Source organism: Aquarana catesbeiana, linkage group LG02 (genome assembly GCF_042186555.1).
Source record: "Aquarana catesbeiana isolate 2022-GZ linkage group LG02, ASM4218655v1, whole genome shotgun sequence".
NCBI classification, from domain to species: domain Eukaryota; kingdom Metazoa; phylum Chordata; class Amphibia; order Anura; family Ranidae; genus Aquarana; species Aquarana catesbeiana.
In genome coordinates this window covers 52,152,582-52,171,391 of record NC_133325.1, presented here as the reverse complement: position 1 = coordinate 52,171,391, position 18,810 = coordinate 52,152,582, and the positions used below count along the sequence as shown (strand labels likewise).

The following is an 18,810-nucleotide window of genomic DNA, read 5'->3' as shown; positions in this document are numbered from 1 at the left end:
AGTCAAGCATGGTGCTGGGAGTGTGGGGAGCTACAGTTCATTGAGGGAACCATGAATGCCAACATGTACTGTGACATACTGAAGCAGAGCATGATCCCCTCCCTTCGGAGACTGGGCCGCAGGGCAGTATTCCAACATGATAACGACCCCAAACACACCTCCAAGACAACCACTGCCTTGCTAAAGAAGCTGAGGGTAAAGGGGATGGACTGGCCAAGCATGTCTCCAGACCTAAACCCTATTGAGCATCTGTGGGGCATCCTTAAACGGAGGGTGGAGGAGTGGAAGAGGACTCCAGTGGCAACCTGTGAAGCTCTGGTGAACTCCATGCCCAAGAGGGTTAAGGCAGTGCTGGAAAATAATGGTGGCCACACAAAATATTGACACTTTGGGCCCAATTTGGACATTTTCACTTAGGGGTGTACTCACTTTTGTTGCCAGCGGTTTAGACATTAATGGCTGTGTGTTGAGTTATTTTGAGGGGACAGCAAATTTACACTGTTATACAAGCTGTACACTCACGACTTTACATTGTAGCAAAGTGTCATTTCTTCAGTGTTGTCACATGAAAAGATAGAATAAAATATTTACAAAAATGTGAGGGGTGTACTCACTTTTGTGAGATACTGTATGTGTTTTTTAAGCATGTGTGCAAAAAATGCAAAAACGGCTCAGGTAGCGAAAAGGTTAAATGGCAAAATGTACCTTTATGGACACCCAGGAGGCTGTAGTGGTGTAAAGTTGGGGTTTTACTTTAATATCTAGATACACTGATACATTTTTGCTTATTTGGCATCTGTGCAGAGAAATGCTATTGAGCAAAGCTGATATTATCAGACAGGGGCTGATAAGTGAGTAAAACTTCCACTGATTACTGACTAGAGTTCAACCATTGAGGTGAGCGGAGCAGCCTTGCTCCAAATCAGAGGATTGCAACATCCCGTCTAATAGCCGGCAGACTTTGGACCCCGATTTCCAGCTTTCAGGAAGCTCTCTTCTCAGTGTCTGCTGTGAGAACATGGCGATTGAGTTTGCTCCACGCTCGGTCCCTTTGGAAAGGAGGCTGCAGATGGTAGCTGTCCTGCAATGGGTGTACTCCTTCCTGGCTCTGGGTAAGGAACCGTTTACTGATCTGTGTTGGACTTAGGGTTGCCACCTTATCCCTTTAAAACCAAACACATATGAATTACACAGGTTCTGTGGTTGATTAAGGTGGTAATTAAACTCACTTGATGCCTTATCTGCATTAAATTAGCCTCAGAACCTGTGTAATTTCTATGTGTTCGGGGTTTAAAGGGATGAGGTGGCAACTCTAGTTTAACTTGGTTCACGCGAGGCGTATTAAAGCGTATGCCTGCGGGGGGCGCCATGTTTAGCTGCACAGGTGTTTCCTGCAGTCCCATTCATGTCAATTGGGATCAGGGCTGGACTGGGACAAAAATGTGGCCCTGGACTTCATCCAGACCGGCCCAGGGCACAACACATCAGGGCACGGTACATCAGGCCACATCAGGGTACAGAGCCCAGCACATCAGGGCACAAGGCACATCAGGGCACAACACATCAGGGCACAAGGCACATCAGGGCACAGCACATCAGGGTACAGCACATCAGGGTACAGCACATCAGGGTACAGGGCACAGCACATCAGGGTACAGAGCCCAGTACATCAGCGTACAGGGCACAACATATCAGGGTACAGTGCCCAGTACATCAGCGTACAGGGCACAACATATCAGGGTACAGTGCCCAGCACATCAGCGTACAGGGCACAACATATCAGGGTACAGTGCCCAGCACATCAGCGTACAGGGCACAACATATCAGGGTACAGTGCCCAGCACATCAGCGTACAGGGCACAACATATCAGGGTACAGTGCACAGCACATCAGGGTACAGAGCCCAGCACATCAGCTAATAGGGCACAACACATCAGGGCACAGTACATCAGGGCACAGAACATCAGAGCACACGACATTGAGGCACAGCACACCGGGACACAGGACATCAGGGCAAAGCACATGGGGGCACAAGGCACATCAGGGCATAGGACATCGGGACACAGCACATCAGGGCACATAGCACATCAGGGCGAATCAGGGCACGTGGCACATCAGGGCACGGGGCACATAGCACATCAGGGCACATGGCACATCAGGGCACGGGGCACATCAGGGCACGGGTCACATCAGGGCACATCAGGGCACGGGGCACATCAGGCCACATGGCACATCAGGCCACATTATGGCACATCAGGGCACATTATGGTGCACATCGCACATCAGGGCATGGGGCACATCAGGCCACATGGTACATCAGGGCACATAGCACATCAGGGCACGGGGCACATGGCACATCAGGGCACATGATGGGGCACATTATGGGGCACATGGCACATCAGGCCACATGGCACATTAGGGCTCGGGGCACATGGCACATCAGGGCACATTATGGCACATCAGGGCACATGATGGGGCACATCAGGGCACATTATGGGGCACATCAGGCTACATGGCACAGTAGGGCACGTGGCACAGCGGGGCACATCAGGGTATGGGGCACATCAGGGCTCGGGGCACATGATGGGGCACATAGCACATCGGGGCACATAGCACATCGGGGCACATGACGGGGCACATAGCACATCGGGGCACATGATGGGGAACATAGCACATCGGGGCACATGATGGGGAACATAGCACATCGGGGCACATGATGGGGAACATAGCACATCGGGGCACATGATGGGGCACATGATGGGGCACATAGCACATCGGGGCACATGATGGGGCACATAGCACATCGGGGCACATGATGGGGTGATGGGGCACATAGCGGGGCACATAGTGGGGCACATAGCACATCATCAGGGCACATTGTGGGGTCTTACTAGCCAGCATGCAGAGTAGCGCAGGGAGCTTCTGTAGTAATAAGTTCTCTCTCGTGTCATCACGCTGTTCTCCGGCGGCCCCGCCCCCTCCTCTCTTCTTGTCTATACCAGATGATCCTACAAGCCAATTAGTATAGACGAGAAGAGAGGAGGGGGCGGGGCCGCCGGATAACAGCGTGATGACACGAGAGAGAACTTACTACTACAGAAGCTCCCTGCGCTACTCTGCATGCTGGCTAATCTCGATCTACCCGTCAGGCGCCAGCTGTTGGCGGTTGACGGGTAGATCGCCGCACACCGCAGATGCGCCTGAAAGTGAAAGTGGCCCAGACTGAGCCATCGGCCCACCGGGAATCTCCCGGTAGTCCCGATGGCCAGTCCATCCCTGATTGGGATGCAATGGCTGCACGGATTCAGATGCTGCTTCCAATATGTCATCCATGCGGGTGCATGGCCCCGAACGCACATTGTCAGATTGGGGACAGAGTCTATATCCGTGCATCCACATCCCACTTGGCATGAATAGTACTGCCTGCATGGGGATGCACAGAACACCTGAGCATCCCTATGTGGGTAAATACATCTCTCCGCAAGTGTATGCTTTAGTACACCTTGTGTGAATCAGACCTTAAAAGTCTCTATTAAGTTTTTAGATAGAGTTGTGAAGAGTTAGAACCTCTGTCTTTCCTAGACATCAGTCTGCTGCAGGCAGGAGAAAGCATTTTCTCAGTCTCTCCTACCCTAGTGGTCAGATTGCAACACTGTTACTTTGTAGTCAGAAGGCGAGTGGTAGCTGTCGGTGTTGGGCCAATGAGCCGCGGGCTGGGAATTCCCCACCCCGCAGCTGCAGATAAAGGGGTGGGGATGCTTGTGACATCATTGACCTAATATGGGTATGTGCTGGGCCAAAGCCACATTAATGACCTAATATCGCCATATTAGGGGATTGATGTCATAAGCATCCCAGCCTCTTTGTGTATATGCAGCTGCGGGGTGAGTGAACCCCACTTGCCAGCTGAATGGCCTAGCACTGAGAGCTGTCTTCTCGGTTTGAACACCCCCTTTTAACCCAACACAGTAGCTGAAGGAGGTTGTACAACAGCTGGCTGTGAATTATACCCTCTGTTGCATTTGGCGGGCAGTACCACCACTGAATGCAACCCATTCAAGTGAATAGGGCTGTGATGCAACCCGTCCTGCAAATGCATGCAATACATGCGAGTGCAGAGCAGTGGTTTGGGCTATTTAGGGTTAAAAGAGGCACCATACACTATTTTACCAAAAGTATTGGGAGGCCTGCCTTTACAGCCACGTGAACTTTAATGGCATCCCAGGCTTAGTCCGTAGGGTTTAATATTGAATTGGCCTACCCTTTGCAGCTAGAACAGCTTCAGTTCTTCTGGGAAGGCTGTCCACAAGGTTTAGGAGTGTGTCTATGGGAATGTTTGACCATTCTTCCAGAAGCGCATTTGTGAGGTCAGGCACTAATGTTGGACGAGAAGGCCTGGCTCACAGTCTGTGCTCTAGCTCATTCCAAAGGTGTTCTATCTGGTTGAGGTCAGGACTCTGTGCAGGCCAGTCAAGTTCCTCCACCCCAAACTCACTCATCCATGTCTTTATGGACCTTGCTTTGCGCACTGGTGTGCAGTAGTGTTGGAACAGGATGGGGCCATCCCCAAACTGTTCCCACACAGTTGGGAGCATGAAATTGTCCAAAATGTCTTGGTATGCTGACGCCTTAAAGAGTTCCCTTCACTGGAAGCAAGGGGCCAAGCCCAACCCCTGGAAAAAAAACACTGAACCATAATCCCCCCTCCACCAAATGGTTTGGGCCAGTGCACAAAGCAAGGTCCATAAAGACATGGATGAGCGAGTTTGGTGTGGAGGAAACTGATTAGCCTGCACCTCCTGACCTCAATCCGGTAGAACACCTTTGGGATGAATTAGAGCGGAGACTGTGAGTCAGGCCTTCTTGTCCAACATCAGTGCCTGACCTCACAAATGCGCTTCTGGAAGAATGGTCAAACATTCCCATAGACACACTCCTAAACCTTGTGGACAGCCTTCCCAGAAGAGTTGAAGCTGTTATAGCTGCAAAGAGTGGGCCAACTCAATGTTGAACCCTACGGACCAAGAATGGGATGCCATTAAAGTTCATGTGGGTGTAAAGGCAGGCGTCCCAATACTTTTGGTAATATAATGTATCTCCTCCCAGCCACCTGTCATCCACCCTGTAAGGCGCCATTCACACTTGTAGGACTCCAAAGTTGTGCCGACTTTGGACTTCAACTTTGATGCAACTTGTTATGGGTGCAACTTTGATACGACTTTGGCTTTGAACAGTGATAATGGACAACTGTTGCACGCAAGTCGCATTGTATAGCTTTCAGGTACAACTTTCATGCAACTTCTGAGGGTTAACATTGTAGGCCCTCAAGTTGCCTGAAAGTTGGACAAAAGCAGTGCATGAACTACTTTGAAGTTGCTGCAATTTTAAGCCGTGCATATATGAATGGTGATCATTGGAAAACATGGGGAACGACTTGTCATGCAACTTTGAAGTCACACAAGTGTGAATGGAGCCTAAAGAGCATTCCAATTACAACTCGTAAAGCCTTTTTTTCTTTCCCCCCCCCTCTTGCCACCTCTGGTCCTGCCTGGCTGAACTCAACAAGAAAACCTTACAGGAAGGTGGTGCTTGCGATGCTGAGAGGAGTCAGAAGACTCTTTTTATATTTCAGGTGACATGAACATTTTACAAGTAGACTCTTTTGATATAATCACATGGACATAAGGAGGAGGACTTTTCAAAAGAGCACCACCATTCAGATGTGCCAACAAGATACCCAGTTATAGTGCTGCTGGCTACTTGTTTTGATGATCTGTCACTTCCTCAGGGTCCTTTTGAGCTTCCCGACACGGGGGAAGCATGTGACCTATTTCCTTAGATCTAGCGGCCAATCGCTAGGCCCAAGCACCTAATGGAGGGGGGTTACATTACTACTCCCTCTGACAACCAACATTGGAATTTCGGTAGAGGCTGCAATGGGAGGAAGGAGCAGAGAGGGTGGAGCCCTTGCCTATATAACAGCTGTCATGGCCAAGAGACAGCAGTCGCCGGGAGGCCTCCCAACGAGGCAAAGCTTCTTTTTTTTTTTCTATTTTTCGTGTCCGTCGGGGGGGGGGGGGGGGGGGGGCGTGATTGACGATGAATGGACATCGCAGGACACTTTATTTTTTATTTTTTCTTTCAAATATTTTATTGGAAAATTCACAAACAGCTGTTACATTAAGTTCCATACATAGTTTCAATTGAATATATGACAGTGAACATAGAAATAATGCATGAAATTTTGGCTTGATGGAAACTAAGTACTAGAATAACATGTATAATACTAAGTTGTGCGGCATGTTGGAACTGCGTACGTATATATTTGAGAGATGAAAGGGAGGTATGGTCCCTTTTTTAACACTATAAATCCGGGCCAATCCCCAACAACTGTGGTGGGGGGGCCCTAAAAAGTATTGCTAGTAACAGAGTATATTACTCTTTTTCAATTTTGGAGGGTAGGGTGGAATGGAGAGGTGAGATTATAAGAAAGGAGGGGAAGTAAAGAGGGGGTGTAAGCGGGAAAGTAGTAAATAGGAGAAGGGGGAAGAGGGGGGTGCCGGTCAGCCCGCGTGGGCACAGGTGCCAAAATAGAGTCTCGGGATGACATCCAGGTCTGCTTAAAGCGTTACCAGGTCCTCGTCGATATCTGTTGGCAAAAAGTGTTCCACCCAGGGTCGCCAGACTCTGTTGTGTTGGGTGGCCTTATCTAGGATTTTTGCCTCTGTTTTGCTATGTATCATTGCTTGGGTAATCCTATTCTTTGTTTCGGCTATGTTAAGAGTGGGGGTTTTCCAGGCCTTAGCTATCGTCTGCTTGGCTGCTGTGAATAAATGTAAGAGAAGTCGGAGTTGTGATCTGGTATAGTCTTGTGGAAAGAGGTTGAGGAGGGCAATTTTGGGGCTGGGAGATAAAGTGGTTTGGTGTAGGGTGGTTGCCATCTGAAATATTATCGCCCAGAAGCGTTGTACATGTGGACATGTCCACCATATATGTAGGTGCGTACCCCTTTCCCCACAACCTCTGAAACAGCTTGGGGAGGAGTCTGGTAGAAACTTAACAATTCTAGCTGGGACTAGGTACCAGCGCATTAGCACTTTATAGTTCGCTTCGGAGGCAATAACATTCTGGGATGAGTTTTTTGTGTTAGACCATATGGTCGACCAATCTTCTGGTTCGAGTGTAGTGTCGAGGTCTCTCAACCATCTTTGCGCATACGTGGGAAGATCTGGGGGTGGTAATGTAAGGTGGGAGTATAGGCGGGAGATAATACCCGGGGCATGCGGATCAGACTCGCACATACGCTCAAACTCGGTCAGAGTACCCAGACCAGAGTTGGTTTTTATAGTTTCTTGCACAAAGTGCTTAATTTGGAGGTAGCGGAAACATTCCCTATGGGGAAGTTGTGTTTGCTCCTGGATAATTGGAAAGGGTTTCACAGTGTCTCCACTAATGAGATCACAAATGCGAGTCAGACCCGCCTGGGCCCAGGCATGAAATGAGGTTGGTTCTGTGTAGGCTGGGAGGAATTGAGGGTGACCTAAGTAAGACAGAAGTGGGGAGTGTGGAGAGATTAGTTTAAATGGAGCTTTTAGTCTATCCCAAAGTTTAAGAGTGTAAAGTGTTAACGGATTAGTTATAGGTCCTCTAGCTGATGTAGGAAGCCATAGTAGATTGCCTATATTAAGCGGGTGTAAATCGATGGCTTCGAGGGCCACCCAAAGTGGGGTCTCTGACTTGGCGTGGTATAAAGTCGACTGTGCTAGACGGGCTGCGTGGTAGTAGTGTGCGAAATTGGGGATACCCATATTTTTTATTTTTTAATAAAGGAATTGTCAAAAACTGTATATTGTGGTTTTTACTCTTTGACACTTTTTTTTGGTGAATGGGTAGGGGTACAATGTACCCCTACCCATTCACATAAGGGGGGCTGGGATCTGGGGGCCCCCTTGTTAAAAGGGGGCTTCCAGATTCCGGTAAGCCCCCCGTCCGCAGACCCCGACAACCAATAGCCAGGGTTGTTGGGAAGAGGCTCGTGTCCCCACCAACAAAGTTGGGGGGGGGGGCACTCGCTCCCAAAGGGCCTGGTATAGATTTTAGGGTGGGGGGGGACTCCTTGACATTTTTTTTCCTTAATTCTGTCATAGGTTTCCCCTTAACCACTTCAATGCACTGTATTATATACTGTACACTGACTGCACTATATATATATATTTACACTGCCTGCACTGTATATATATATATATATATACACACACATATACACACACACACACACTAACACTATACTGCCTGCACGCCACTAACTTACCTGCCTGATCTAGCTTAAGTTCTCTCAATCTCCTCCACATATCACACTACCTACGGCTGCCTTGTAAGCAGCCTTATATAGTGTGAGGCGTGGACTTAGCCCCCTTAGCCATGATTGGCCAAAGGCACCCTGCCTTTAGCCAACCATGGCTCTCACAGCAGATCGCACTGTGATTGGCCAAAGCATGCAGGTCAGGTGCATGCTTTGGCCCATCAGCAGCTGTCAATGCACTGTGATCTTGCAGTGCATTATGGGGCGCTCCCCGGTGCTCAAATTTGCCGCAAACGCCCCATATGTTCGGTTCTTATGCGAACAAACAAACACCCGATGTTCAAGTCGAACTTACGTTAGATTCGAACATCGGAACCATCCCTAGTGAAAGATAGGAGCTGAATGATCAAATTCACCCTTCCCACGGTGCACACAAGAGGGGAGGATGGGAGGAGAAGGAGCAGATCGTCTCTCTCCTCTCATTCGTGCGAAGGAGGGGGAACTGTCAGTGCAAGCTCTGAGCTGTATAAGAGACACTCTCAGCTCAGAGCCCTGTGGCAAGCAGCCCTGCTGGGGCCCCCTGACAATGGCGGAGCACCAGGGCCTGGTTGCAAGTGTGACCTTTGCGACCCTGGTAGTTCCGCTGCTGGAGCGGAGGTTACGAGGGGAAGAGTAAGTTGATAGAAGTTCAGACAGATAATGGGGTGCTAAGCCATGAAGAGCCTTAAATTATGGAATCTTTGGAATACAATATTAACCACCCCACAACCATTTGTTGCATTTGAAAGGATGGTTGGGGGAATTGTTCTAAATAGTCATTATAAAATGTCCTTTTTTTCCCCTGTGTGTGCACTCATGTATGCAGAGTGCATGTGATCGCACTGTCATTGGATGACGCAGATCACCGTCAGTGTTAGGCAGAAATTCTACTTCAACTCCTAATTCTAAATAAACACATGAATTGCATACTGTATATGGGAAGGTCTGCAGACAGACCTTCGCTACCCCACAAGCCTGTGGCTGGGCAATGAAGGAGCAGCAGCACACTGTTGAGGTCATCCTGCTGCTCACTCTTGTCAGCTTGTTCCCTGTTAACACACGTGCATGCCCAGTCTAAATACTGCTGTGCAGAGAAGTACACCCAGACAGAAGCAGCTATTTACACTAGCTGCATTTAAAGTGAATATGTTCTACTTCCTATACTGGACAAAGTATTGGGTTAATTTTGCAGAAGCAGGCTGTGCTTCCCTGCAATCCCTGACTTCCCTGGTCTGCCTCCGGGCGCCTGCAATTCCTGTGTAACTTTTGACTTGCTAAGCATATTCAGCTAATGTGTTTTTTTTTATGTTTTTTTTTTTTTTATTGAATACAGAACTGCATTAATTGGCGCCTTTTATATCTTCCCGGAGTTTAGCTTTAAGGATTTTCAGTTGTATTGGATTATTGCTTTGTGATGTACAATTTCCTCCTCTGTGAATGTCTGGTCAGCTTATCTCTTACATAATCTCAGCGCCTCGTTTTATCCTGCCTGTCATTGCAGTTACTTAAAGCAAATCAGTGAATATTATGAAATATTCAAAAGGTGTTTTGCGTCTGATCGGTCGGCGACATCAACACTTCAACACACACTCTGGCCGAATGTGCACCTAGGTCCCCGAAAAGGACTGGAGTCAGCGCCGGGATAGAAAGCCAAAGCACTTTAAAGAGGACCTCTCTTTTGCCACAGTTATGCCGCATACACACGACCGGTCTTTGCGGCATACTTTGCCTGGGGGACTTTACGACGGACTTTCCGAATGAACGGACTTGCCTACACATGATCAACCAAAGTCCGACGGATTAGTACGTGATGACGTACGACCGGACTAAAACAAGGAAGTTCATAGCCAGTAGCCAATAGCTGCCCTATCATCGTTTTTTGTCCATCGGACTAGCATACAGACGAGCGGACTTTTCGACCAGACCCGAGTCCGTCGGATAGATATGAAACATGTTTCAAATCTAAGTCCGTCAGACTTTTGACAAAACAAAGTCCGCTAGAGCCCACACACGATCGAATTGCACAACAAAATCCGGTACGCCGGACCAAGTATGCCGTAAAGTCCGATCGTGTGTACGCGGCATTACTATCCAAAGCTGACAAACATTTGGAAGCAGAGCAAGTTGTGGGCCAGGTAGCTCACTGCAGTGGCACACTCTGTCCCAAACAAGCACCAGTACCCACAATCAGCAATGGCAACCTCCACCAATGGGGAGAAAACGTTCCCTTGACCTACTGAAGATTGACCATCTTCATGACAAGGCCATTTTTTGTGATACGGCACTGCTTTACTTTAGCTTCCAATTGCGCGGTCATGCAACGCTGTACCCAAATAAAAATGTACTGTATATCTTGCAAAAAGAGCTTTGTTTTGGTGGTATTTGATCACCTCTGCGTTTTTGATTTTTTGTGCTATAAACAAAAAAAAAAAAAGCTAACTATTTTTTTTTACTTTCTGCTATTAAACATATCCAATAAAAAAAACAATAGGAAAAAAAAAATCAAATTTCTTCATCAATTTAGGCCAATATATATTCTGCTACATATTTTTGGTAAAATCCCAACAAGCGTATATTGATAGGTTCGCGCAGAAGTTGTTTTTTTTTTTTTTTTTTTTTACTAATTATGGCGGTGATCAGCGACTTATAGCGGGACTGTGAAATTTTGCGGTGGACAAATCGGACACTGACACTTTTTGGAGACCAATGACATTAATACAGTGATCAGTGCTAAAAATATGCACAGTACTAATGACACTGGCTGGGAAGGGGTTAGCATTAGGGGCGATCAAAGGGTTAACTGTGTGCCTAGCCAGTGTTTTACTGTACTGTGAGAAGTGCTTTTACTAGGGGGAGACAAGAATCCTAGTCCCTGCTTTGCAGAGACACAGGATCCATGCCTTCCCTACTGGCAGAATGGCGATCTGCCTCGTTTACATAGGGAGACCGCTGTTCTGCCTCCTTACCAAACAATCGGTAGAGTTTCTGGATTCTGAGTCATGGGGAAAGCAAAAAAATTGTCAAAGGATCTGCGGGAAAAGGTAGTTGAACTGTATAAAACAGGAAAAAGGATATAAAAAGATATCCAAGGAATTGAGAATGCCAATCAGCAGTGTTCAAACTCTAATAAGGAGTGGAAAATGAGGGGTTCTGTTGAAACTAAACCACGGTCAAGTAGACCAACTAAAATTTCAGCCACAACTGCCAGGAAAATTGTTTGGGATGCAAAGAAAAACCCACAAATAACTTCAGGTGAAACAGGACTCTCTGAAAACATATGGTGTGGCTGTTTTAAGATGCACAATAAGGAGGCACTTGAAGAAAGATGGGCTGCATGGTCGAGTCACCAGAAGAAAGCCATTACTATGCAAATTCCACAAAGTATCCCACTTACAATACGCCAAAAAGCACAGACAATCCTCAAACCTTCTGGCACAAAGTCATTTGGAGGGATGAAACCAAAATTGAGCTTTTTGGCCACGACCATAAACACTACATTTGGAGAGGAGTCAACAAAGCCTATGATGAAAGGTTCACCATTCCTACTGTGAAACACGGAGGTGGATCGCTGATGTTTTGGGGATGTGTGATCTACAAAGGCACAGGAAATTTGGTCAAAAATGATGGCAAGATGGATGGAGTATGTTATCAAAAAATACTGGAGGAACATTTGCATTCATCAGCCAGGAAGCTGCGCATGGGACGTACTTGGACATTCCAACATGACAATGATCCAAAACACAAGGCCAAGTCAACCTTTCATTGGCTACAGCAGAATAAAGTGAAGGTTCTGGAGTGGTCATCTCAGTCTCCTGACCTCAATATCATTGAGCCACTCTGGGGAGATCTCAAACGTGCAGTTCATACAAGACAGCCCAAGAATCTACATGACTGGGGTGTTAAAGATGATTTGTCTCAAATCTGCTCAGACCATAACTCCCTTCACCCCTTATAAATAACCACATGACAACGAGTTGGAGTTAAATGGCCATAGCAGCCTTATATTAACAAACTGTATACATAACAGGTAAATAACACATTAAAACCCAGTTTTACTGGAACCTCAAAGGTCCTGGTAGGCATCAAAGAAGAAAGTACCTGCGTCCCACTTAATTAGGCCTCCAGCCGCCACAGCATCGATTCAGGCAACCAGTCGCAGATACCAACATACCAAAATAGTGGGAGCCGTACCTCAGACGGGTCCCTACCAAGTATATGTTTGCCCCATATTAACCTACCAGGACCTTGTACCCCGCCACCACCACACAAACATGACACCTTATGTTTGTGTGGTCCACCACACCCGCAGGACCCACCAAAGACTGGCCTGCACAACCAAACACCACCGTTCAATACCCACGGCATGCAAGTACAAAACCCATCACCGCACAATTACATTTCCTTGTTTGATCTGAGCTTTTCAGGTCACATGGTATCACATCACACATTTGGGCATGTCTACAGATCCTAAATGACAGCCCAGTCCCTCCCCCATCCTCCATGCCCAGTAACTAAAAAAGAACACAGTGGGTGGGATGTCACATCTTGATTGATGGATGATCCGCCATCCTTAACAGCATGAGGAGGACACAGGCTGTAGTGGAAATATCCTCCTACCTGAACACTCAGCACTCAGGCAGACCCTGCAGTTTATCATGTGGCCGTGGTATACAGATCAGCCAAAAAAGGTATATAGTGGCAGTATTTTAATGTAAAAAGAAGATTTATAAGCTGTGGGAGAGGTGCGGATGAACTATTTTTATATTACTGGGTTTAGTAACACTTTAATTATATCACTCACACTCCACGCAATTATCTTACAACATCCAGTAACAATGTTTCAGTTCAGCAAAAGTACGATTTATAGCGTCATGTTGCAATTGCTTGCACTTATCAGTTTTCGCTGTTCTCATTGTGATTTGTTCTCCTGCAGCACAGACTTGCATTATCCTGTTCTTCGCTCTGCTCTTCACCCGCTTCTGGATAATCAGTGTTCTCTATGGGATCTGGTGGTTTACAGACTGGGACACCCCCAGCCGTGGAGGAAGGAGGAGCCACTTTCTGCAGAGTCATGTGGTCTGGCGATACCTAAGAGACTACTTTCCTATCAAGGTACATGCTAACCTCAGTCTATTCATTTTTTTTCACCATCGACTCATCGGGTGTTTTGTGTACATATCTTCTTCATTCACCTTCGGTAATTGTTTAAAAATATTTAACTAGCAAAAGTGTGTCTGTTCCAGAACAGGAAAGTTTTTAGTGCAGAGGACAGCAGTGTTGAATCGTGAGGGTGGGGAGGTCAGCAGTGTGGTCTGTGGGGGAGGGGCAGTGGGGTAAAGTAGAATTCTCCATATTTATTTTTACAGACAGCAGAGTGCTCTCTATGCTCCTTTTTGTGTTTGTGTTTCTGTCTGCTTAGCTGCTCAATTGCAAAAAAAATAATAAAATCTGTTTACAGAGCTCAGTAGCTCAAATTGTACATTAAAAAAAGTTAGAATTGATTGATTCCTTCTCCTCTTTTCCTGCCCTCCTCCTCTCTTCCTGCCCCTCTCACACAGGGCCATACAGAGCTTCAATTAGAGAGAGCATGTGTAGGCAAACAGCTTCTGCTTGGATCTCACTAGTGCCTAGTTACTGACCGCTCCATAGCAGATTTACTGCTACAGGGTGGCTCTCCTGTGCAGACTCCCATGTACAGTGGAACCTTGGATTACAAGCATAATCCGTTCCAGGAGAATGCTTGTAATCCAAAGCACTCGCATATCAAAGCGAGTTTCCCCATAGAAGTCAATGGAAACTAAGATAACTCGTTCCACATTGACTTCTACTGCATGCAATACCGCATGTGGCCAGAGGTGGGTTGGGGGGCACTGGAGAGCCTTGGAAATACTCTGTGGCAGCTGGGCTGTACTCGGAAACCCTCGGAAAGGCTCGTTTTGCGAGACAACACTCGCAAACCGAGTCAGGATTTTCCAAAAAAAGTTGCTTGTCTTTCAAAACACTCGTTAACTGCGTTACTTGTTAACCAAAGTTCCACTGTATATGTGATTCTGCACTTCCACCAGCAAGGTGCATGCCAATCATCGAGCAGAGGCTCAGAACAGAGCTCTGCCTATGTAAACAAGGCAGACCTCTGTTCTGACAGGGGAGAAGTGATGGATTTTGTGTCCGTGCAAACCAGGCTATAAAATCCATCACTTCCTTTAGTAAAAGCATCTAACACAGTACACATAAACACTGGCTAGGCGCACAGTTAACCCTTTGATCACCCCTGATGTTTTACCCCTTCACAGCCAGTGTGATTAGTACAGTGACAGTGCATATTTTTAGTCCTGATCACTATATTAGTGTCACTGGTTTCCACGAAGTGTCAGATTGTCTGCCTCAATATTGCAGTCCCGCTATCAGTCACTGATCGCCGCCATTACTAGTATAAAAAAATAAAATAAATAAAAATAAATAAAAAATTCCAGTATATATCCCATCGTTTGTTGATGCCATAAATTTTGTGCAAACCAATCAATATACGCTTATTGTGAATAGATTATATATATATATATAATTTTTTTTTTTTTTTTTACCAAAAATATGTAGCAGAATACATATTGGCCTAAATTGATGAAAAAATTTGATTTCAAAATTTTTTTTATTGAATATGTTTTATGGCAGAAAGTAAAAATAAATAAAAATAAATGTGTGTGTGTGTGTGTGTATATATATATATATATATATATATATATATATATATATCAAAATTTACTTACCTGTAAAATCCTTTTCTTTGAGTACATCAGAGGACACAGAGCCAGTTATTATAATAATAAACTACTTGAGTTATACGCCACTTATAGGTGAATTATTGTTCTGATTGATCTACCAGTGTTCAAACAGGAAGTCCCCCCCTAAATAACCCCTCCTACACAGGAAGCACTTCCGTTTTGTAGCAAGCAATAAATTCCCAAAAAGTGGGGAGGGACCTTTGTGTCCTGTGATGTACGCAAAGAAAAAGGATTTTACAGGTAAGTATGACAAAAAAATCCTATTTTCTTTATTGTACATCATAGGAAACAGAGCCGGTTATTAGAATAACTACTTGGGACGTCCCAAAGCAATATCCTTGAGGAGTGGGAGACACCATCATAGAAACTGCCACCAGAGAAGGACCTACTCTGTTATTTGTAATACGCTGAGGCCAAAGGCAGTATCCTCCATGTTATTGACATCCACCTGGTAAAAATACTTTAGATGTATAAACTAAAGATCAAATAGTGGTCTTGCACACCTGGGCCATGGACACCTGATGACAGATGGCCCACTATACTTCCCCACACATGGTAGAGAATCTCTCCCCAGAAAAAAATGGGATGTTGCCCTTTAAACCATATGCATCATTGGTAAACTGGCAGATCCACTGCTAAAAATATATTCGACCTGGATGCCGCCTGCCCTTCCTGGGCTCTTCTGGCAGCACAAACCAGGATTCCTGACCTGTGCCGACAACTCAAGTAGATCCTGAGTGTCTGAACAACCTCTAGAGTATGTAGCGACCGTTCTTCTGCCGACTGTGGATTAAGAGAAAAATAAAAGGCAAGACACTGTCCTGATTCAAGTGAAAACTAGAAACCACTTTAGGCAATAAAAATGGATGAGGATGCAACATCACCTTATGATGCGAGACCAAGAAGGGCTCCTTGCATGAAAGAGTCTCTGACTCTGACACTCCACTTAGTGAAGTGATAGCAACCAAAGAAGCCACCTTCCGAGATAAAAGGACCAACAGAATCCCCCGATTGGTTCAAAAAGTGGCATCTGCAAGGACAGTCAAGATCAAATTCAAGTCCCAAGGACACAAGAATGGCCTGATAGGTGGGACTGTCCAAGTTACATGCTGTATGAACTATGAATCAAGGAGTGAGAAACAATGGCCTCTGGAAAAAAAAATGGATAGGGACAAACTCTGACCCTTAACGGTACTTAAGGCCAAACTCCTTGTCTCTACCGATTGGAGAAAGAAAAAGAAAATCTCCCACTCACATATTTCTGCAGGTGCCACTTCCTGGCTTCACCCCAGGCAAAAAAATATTTTTAAGTCCTGTAATTGAAGTTCCCTGAAGCTGGCTTCCAGGGGCTTAACAGTGCTGAGATACTGTCAGAAACCATGAATCAGACCGAGATAGAAGTACAGTTAAATCACACTTGTTAATAATAAAAGTAAATAGAACAAATGTAGTCAAAGCATAGCCAAAGTTCGGTAACCGGAACAGATAGTCAGCCAAGCCAGAAGGTCAGGGATCAATGTAGTGGAACAGCAAGCAGGATCTGGAGCCAGAAGGGATGTCAGCCAAGCAAGTCTTTAACAGGAACGCAGGAGATCGCCTTGGTCAACATCACAGAGACTAAGGCAGAGATCCTCTGGGCTGGACGGCTTAAGTAGGCAGGACTGACGAGCTGGATATCAGCAACAGGTGAGTAACTGTGGAGAGATAGGAGCTGGCAATTAGCCGACAGCTGAGAGGCCAGCTCAGAGAAGGAAAGGCTGAGCTCAGCCCTGACAGATACAGGACTCAAGACCATTAGGTCCTGCTGGACTGGGAGTGTCCAAGGAGCAACCCCCGCAAGACTCGCTATGTCTGTGTACCAAGCCCTCCTGGGCTAATTCGGCCCACACTATTATCAGTGTTACCACCTCCCCGGATTCTTCGCAAGAGATGTGGCAGAAGCCGAAACAGAGGAAAATCATCAAATAAGGGAGAACCGGTCCCTAAGGTGTTGCCAGTACATCTACCCCTATTGGCAGCAGGACTCTCGTCCCGGACACACCTGTCCCAACTTGTTGTAGAACTTGCAATCTAGTAGATTCACCTGCAGAGTTCCCTCTCCCACTATTCTCTCCCTGGAATATGTATTGGCGATAGAGACAGCACTTGTACTGTCCCAGACAACTGCCTAGACAACGTTGGTCCACCGCTATACAACACCGTAGGTACACTGTAAGTATGCGGGTACCCAGGTAAGCCGTTACATTGGTACCTAGGAATGCAAACACGCAAGTATACAAGTATTCTTGCTGTTCATGAATTACCATATGCAGTAAAATGCAAAAAAAAAAAAAAAAAAAAAAACCTATCTTTACAGTTCAATGTAAAAAACAAAAACAAAAAAAAAAACAAAAAAACATATTTATACATGCATTTATAGAATATGCATTTATGCACACATGTGCTCATCCAAGGTGTTTATGCTAGTAAGCGAGCATGTGTTTATGCAAAACATGCGTTTATGTGCAATCATATGTCTATGCTAGGGATGAGCTTCGAGTTCGAGTCGAACTCATGTTCTACTCGAACATTGGCTGTTCGCAAGTTCACCGAACAGCGAACAATTTGGGGTGTTCGCGGCAAATTCGAATGCCGCGGAACACCCTTTAAAAGTCTATGGGAGAAATCAAAAGTGCTAATTTTAAAGGCTTATATGCAAGTTATTGTCATAAAAAGTGTTTGGGGACCCGGGTCCTGCCCCAGGGGACATGGATCAATGCAAAAAAAAGTTTTAAAAACGGACGTTTTTTCAGGAGCAGTGATTTTATTAATGCTTAAAGTCAAACAATAAAAGTGTAATATCCCTTTAAATTTCGTACCTGGGGGGTGTCTATAGTATGCCTGTAAAGGGGCGCATGTTTCCTGTGTTTAGAACAGTCTGACAGCAAAATGACATTTGGAAGGAAAAAACTCATTTAAAACTACCCGCGGCTATTGCATTGCCGACAATACACATAGAAGTTCATTGATAAAAACGGCATGGGAATTCCCCACAGGGGAACCCTGAACCAAAATAAAAAAAAAAAAAATGATGTGGGGGTCCCCCTAAATTCCATACAAGGCCCTTCAGGTCTGGTATGGATATTAAGGGGAACCCCAGCCAAAATTTAAAAAAAAAATTGACGTGGGGTTCCCCCTAAATTCCATACCAGACCCTTCAGGTCTGGTATGGATTTTAAGGGGAACCCCGCGCCAAAAAAAAAAAAAAAACGGCGTGGGGTCCCCCTAAAAATCCATACCAGACCCTTATCCGAGCACGCAACCTGGCAGGCCGCAGGAAAAGAGGGGGGGACGAGAGTGCGGCCCCCCCCCCCTCCTGAACCGTACCAGGCCACATGCCCTCAACATTGGGAGGGTGCTTTGGGGTAGCCCCCCAAAACACCTTGTCCCCATGTTGATGAGGACAAGGGCCTCATCCTCACAACCGTGGCCGGTGGTTGTGGGGGTCTGCGGGCGGGGGGCTTATCGGAATCTGGAAGCCCCCTTTAACAAGGGGACCCCCAGATCCCGGCCCCCCCCCTGTGTGAAATGGTAAGGGGGTACTTACCCCTACCATTTCACTAAAAAACTGTCAAAAATGTTAAAAATGACAAGAGACAGTTTTTGACAATTCCTTTATTTAAATGCTTCTTCTTTCTTCCTTCATCTTCT

The 18,810-nt window shown here is 46.1% G+C and overlaps 1 protein-coding gene across 1 annotated transcript in view; it reads left to right on the top strand.

The window, feature by feature from the left end:
• The first annotated feature begins 956 nt into the window (after positions 1-956).
• MOGAT2 (monoacylglycerol O-acyltransferase 2) overlaps positions 957-18,810 on the top strand; it is a 108,838-nt gene continuing 90,984 nt past the window's right edge. The window contains exons 1-2 of the mRNA XM_073612881.1: positions 957-1,112; positions 13,275-13,453. Coding sequence (XP_073468982.1) covers positions 1,019-1,112; positions 13,275-13,453 — 273 coding nt within the window. The 5' untranslated portion in view covers positions 957-1,018. The remainder of the gene's footprint in view (positions 1,113-13,274; positions 13,454-18,810) is intronic.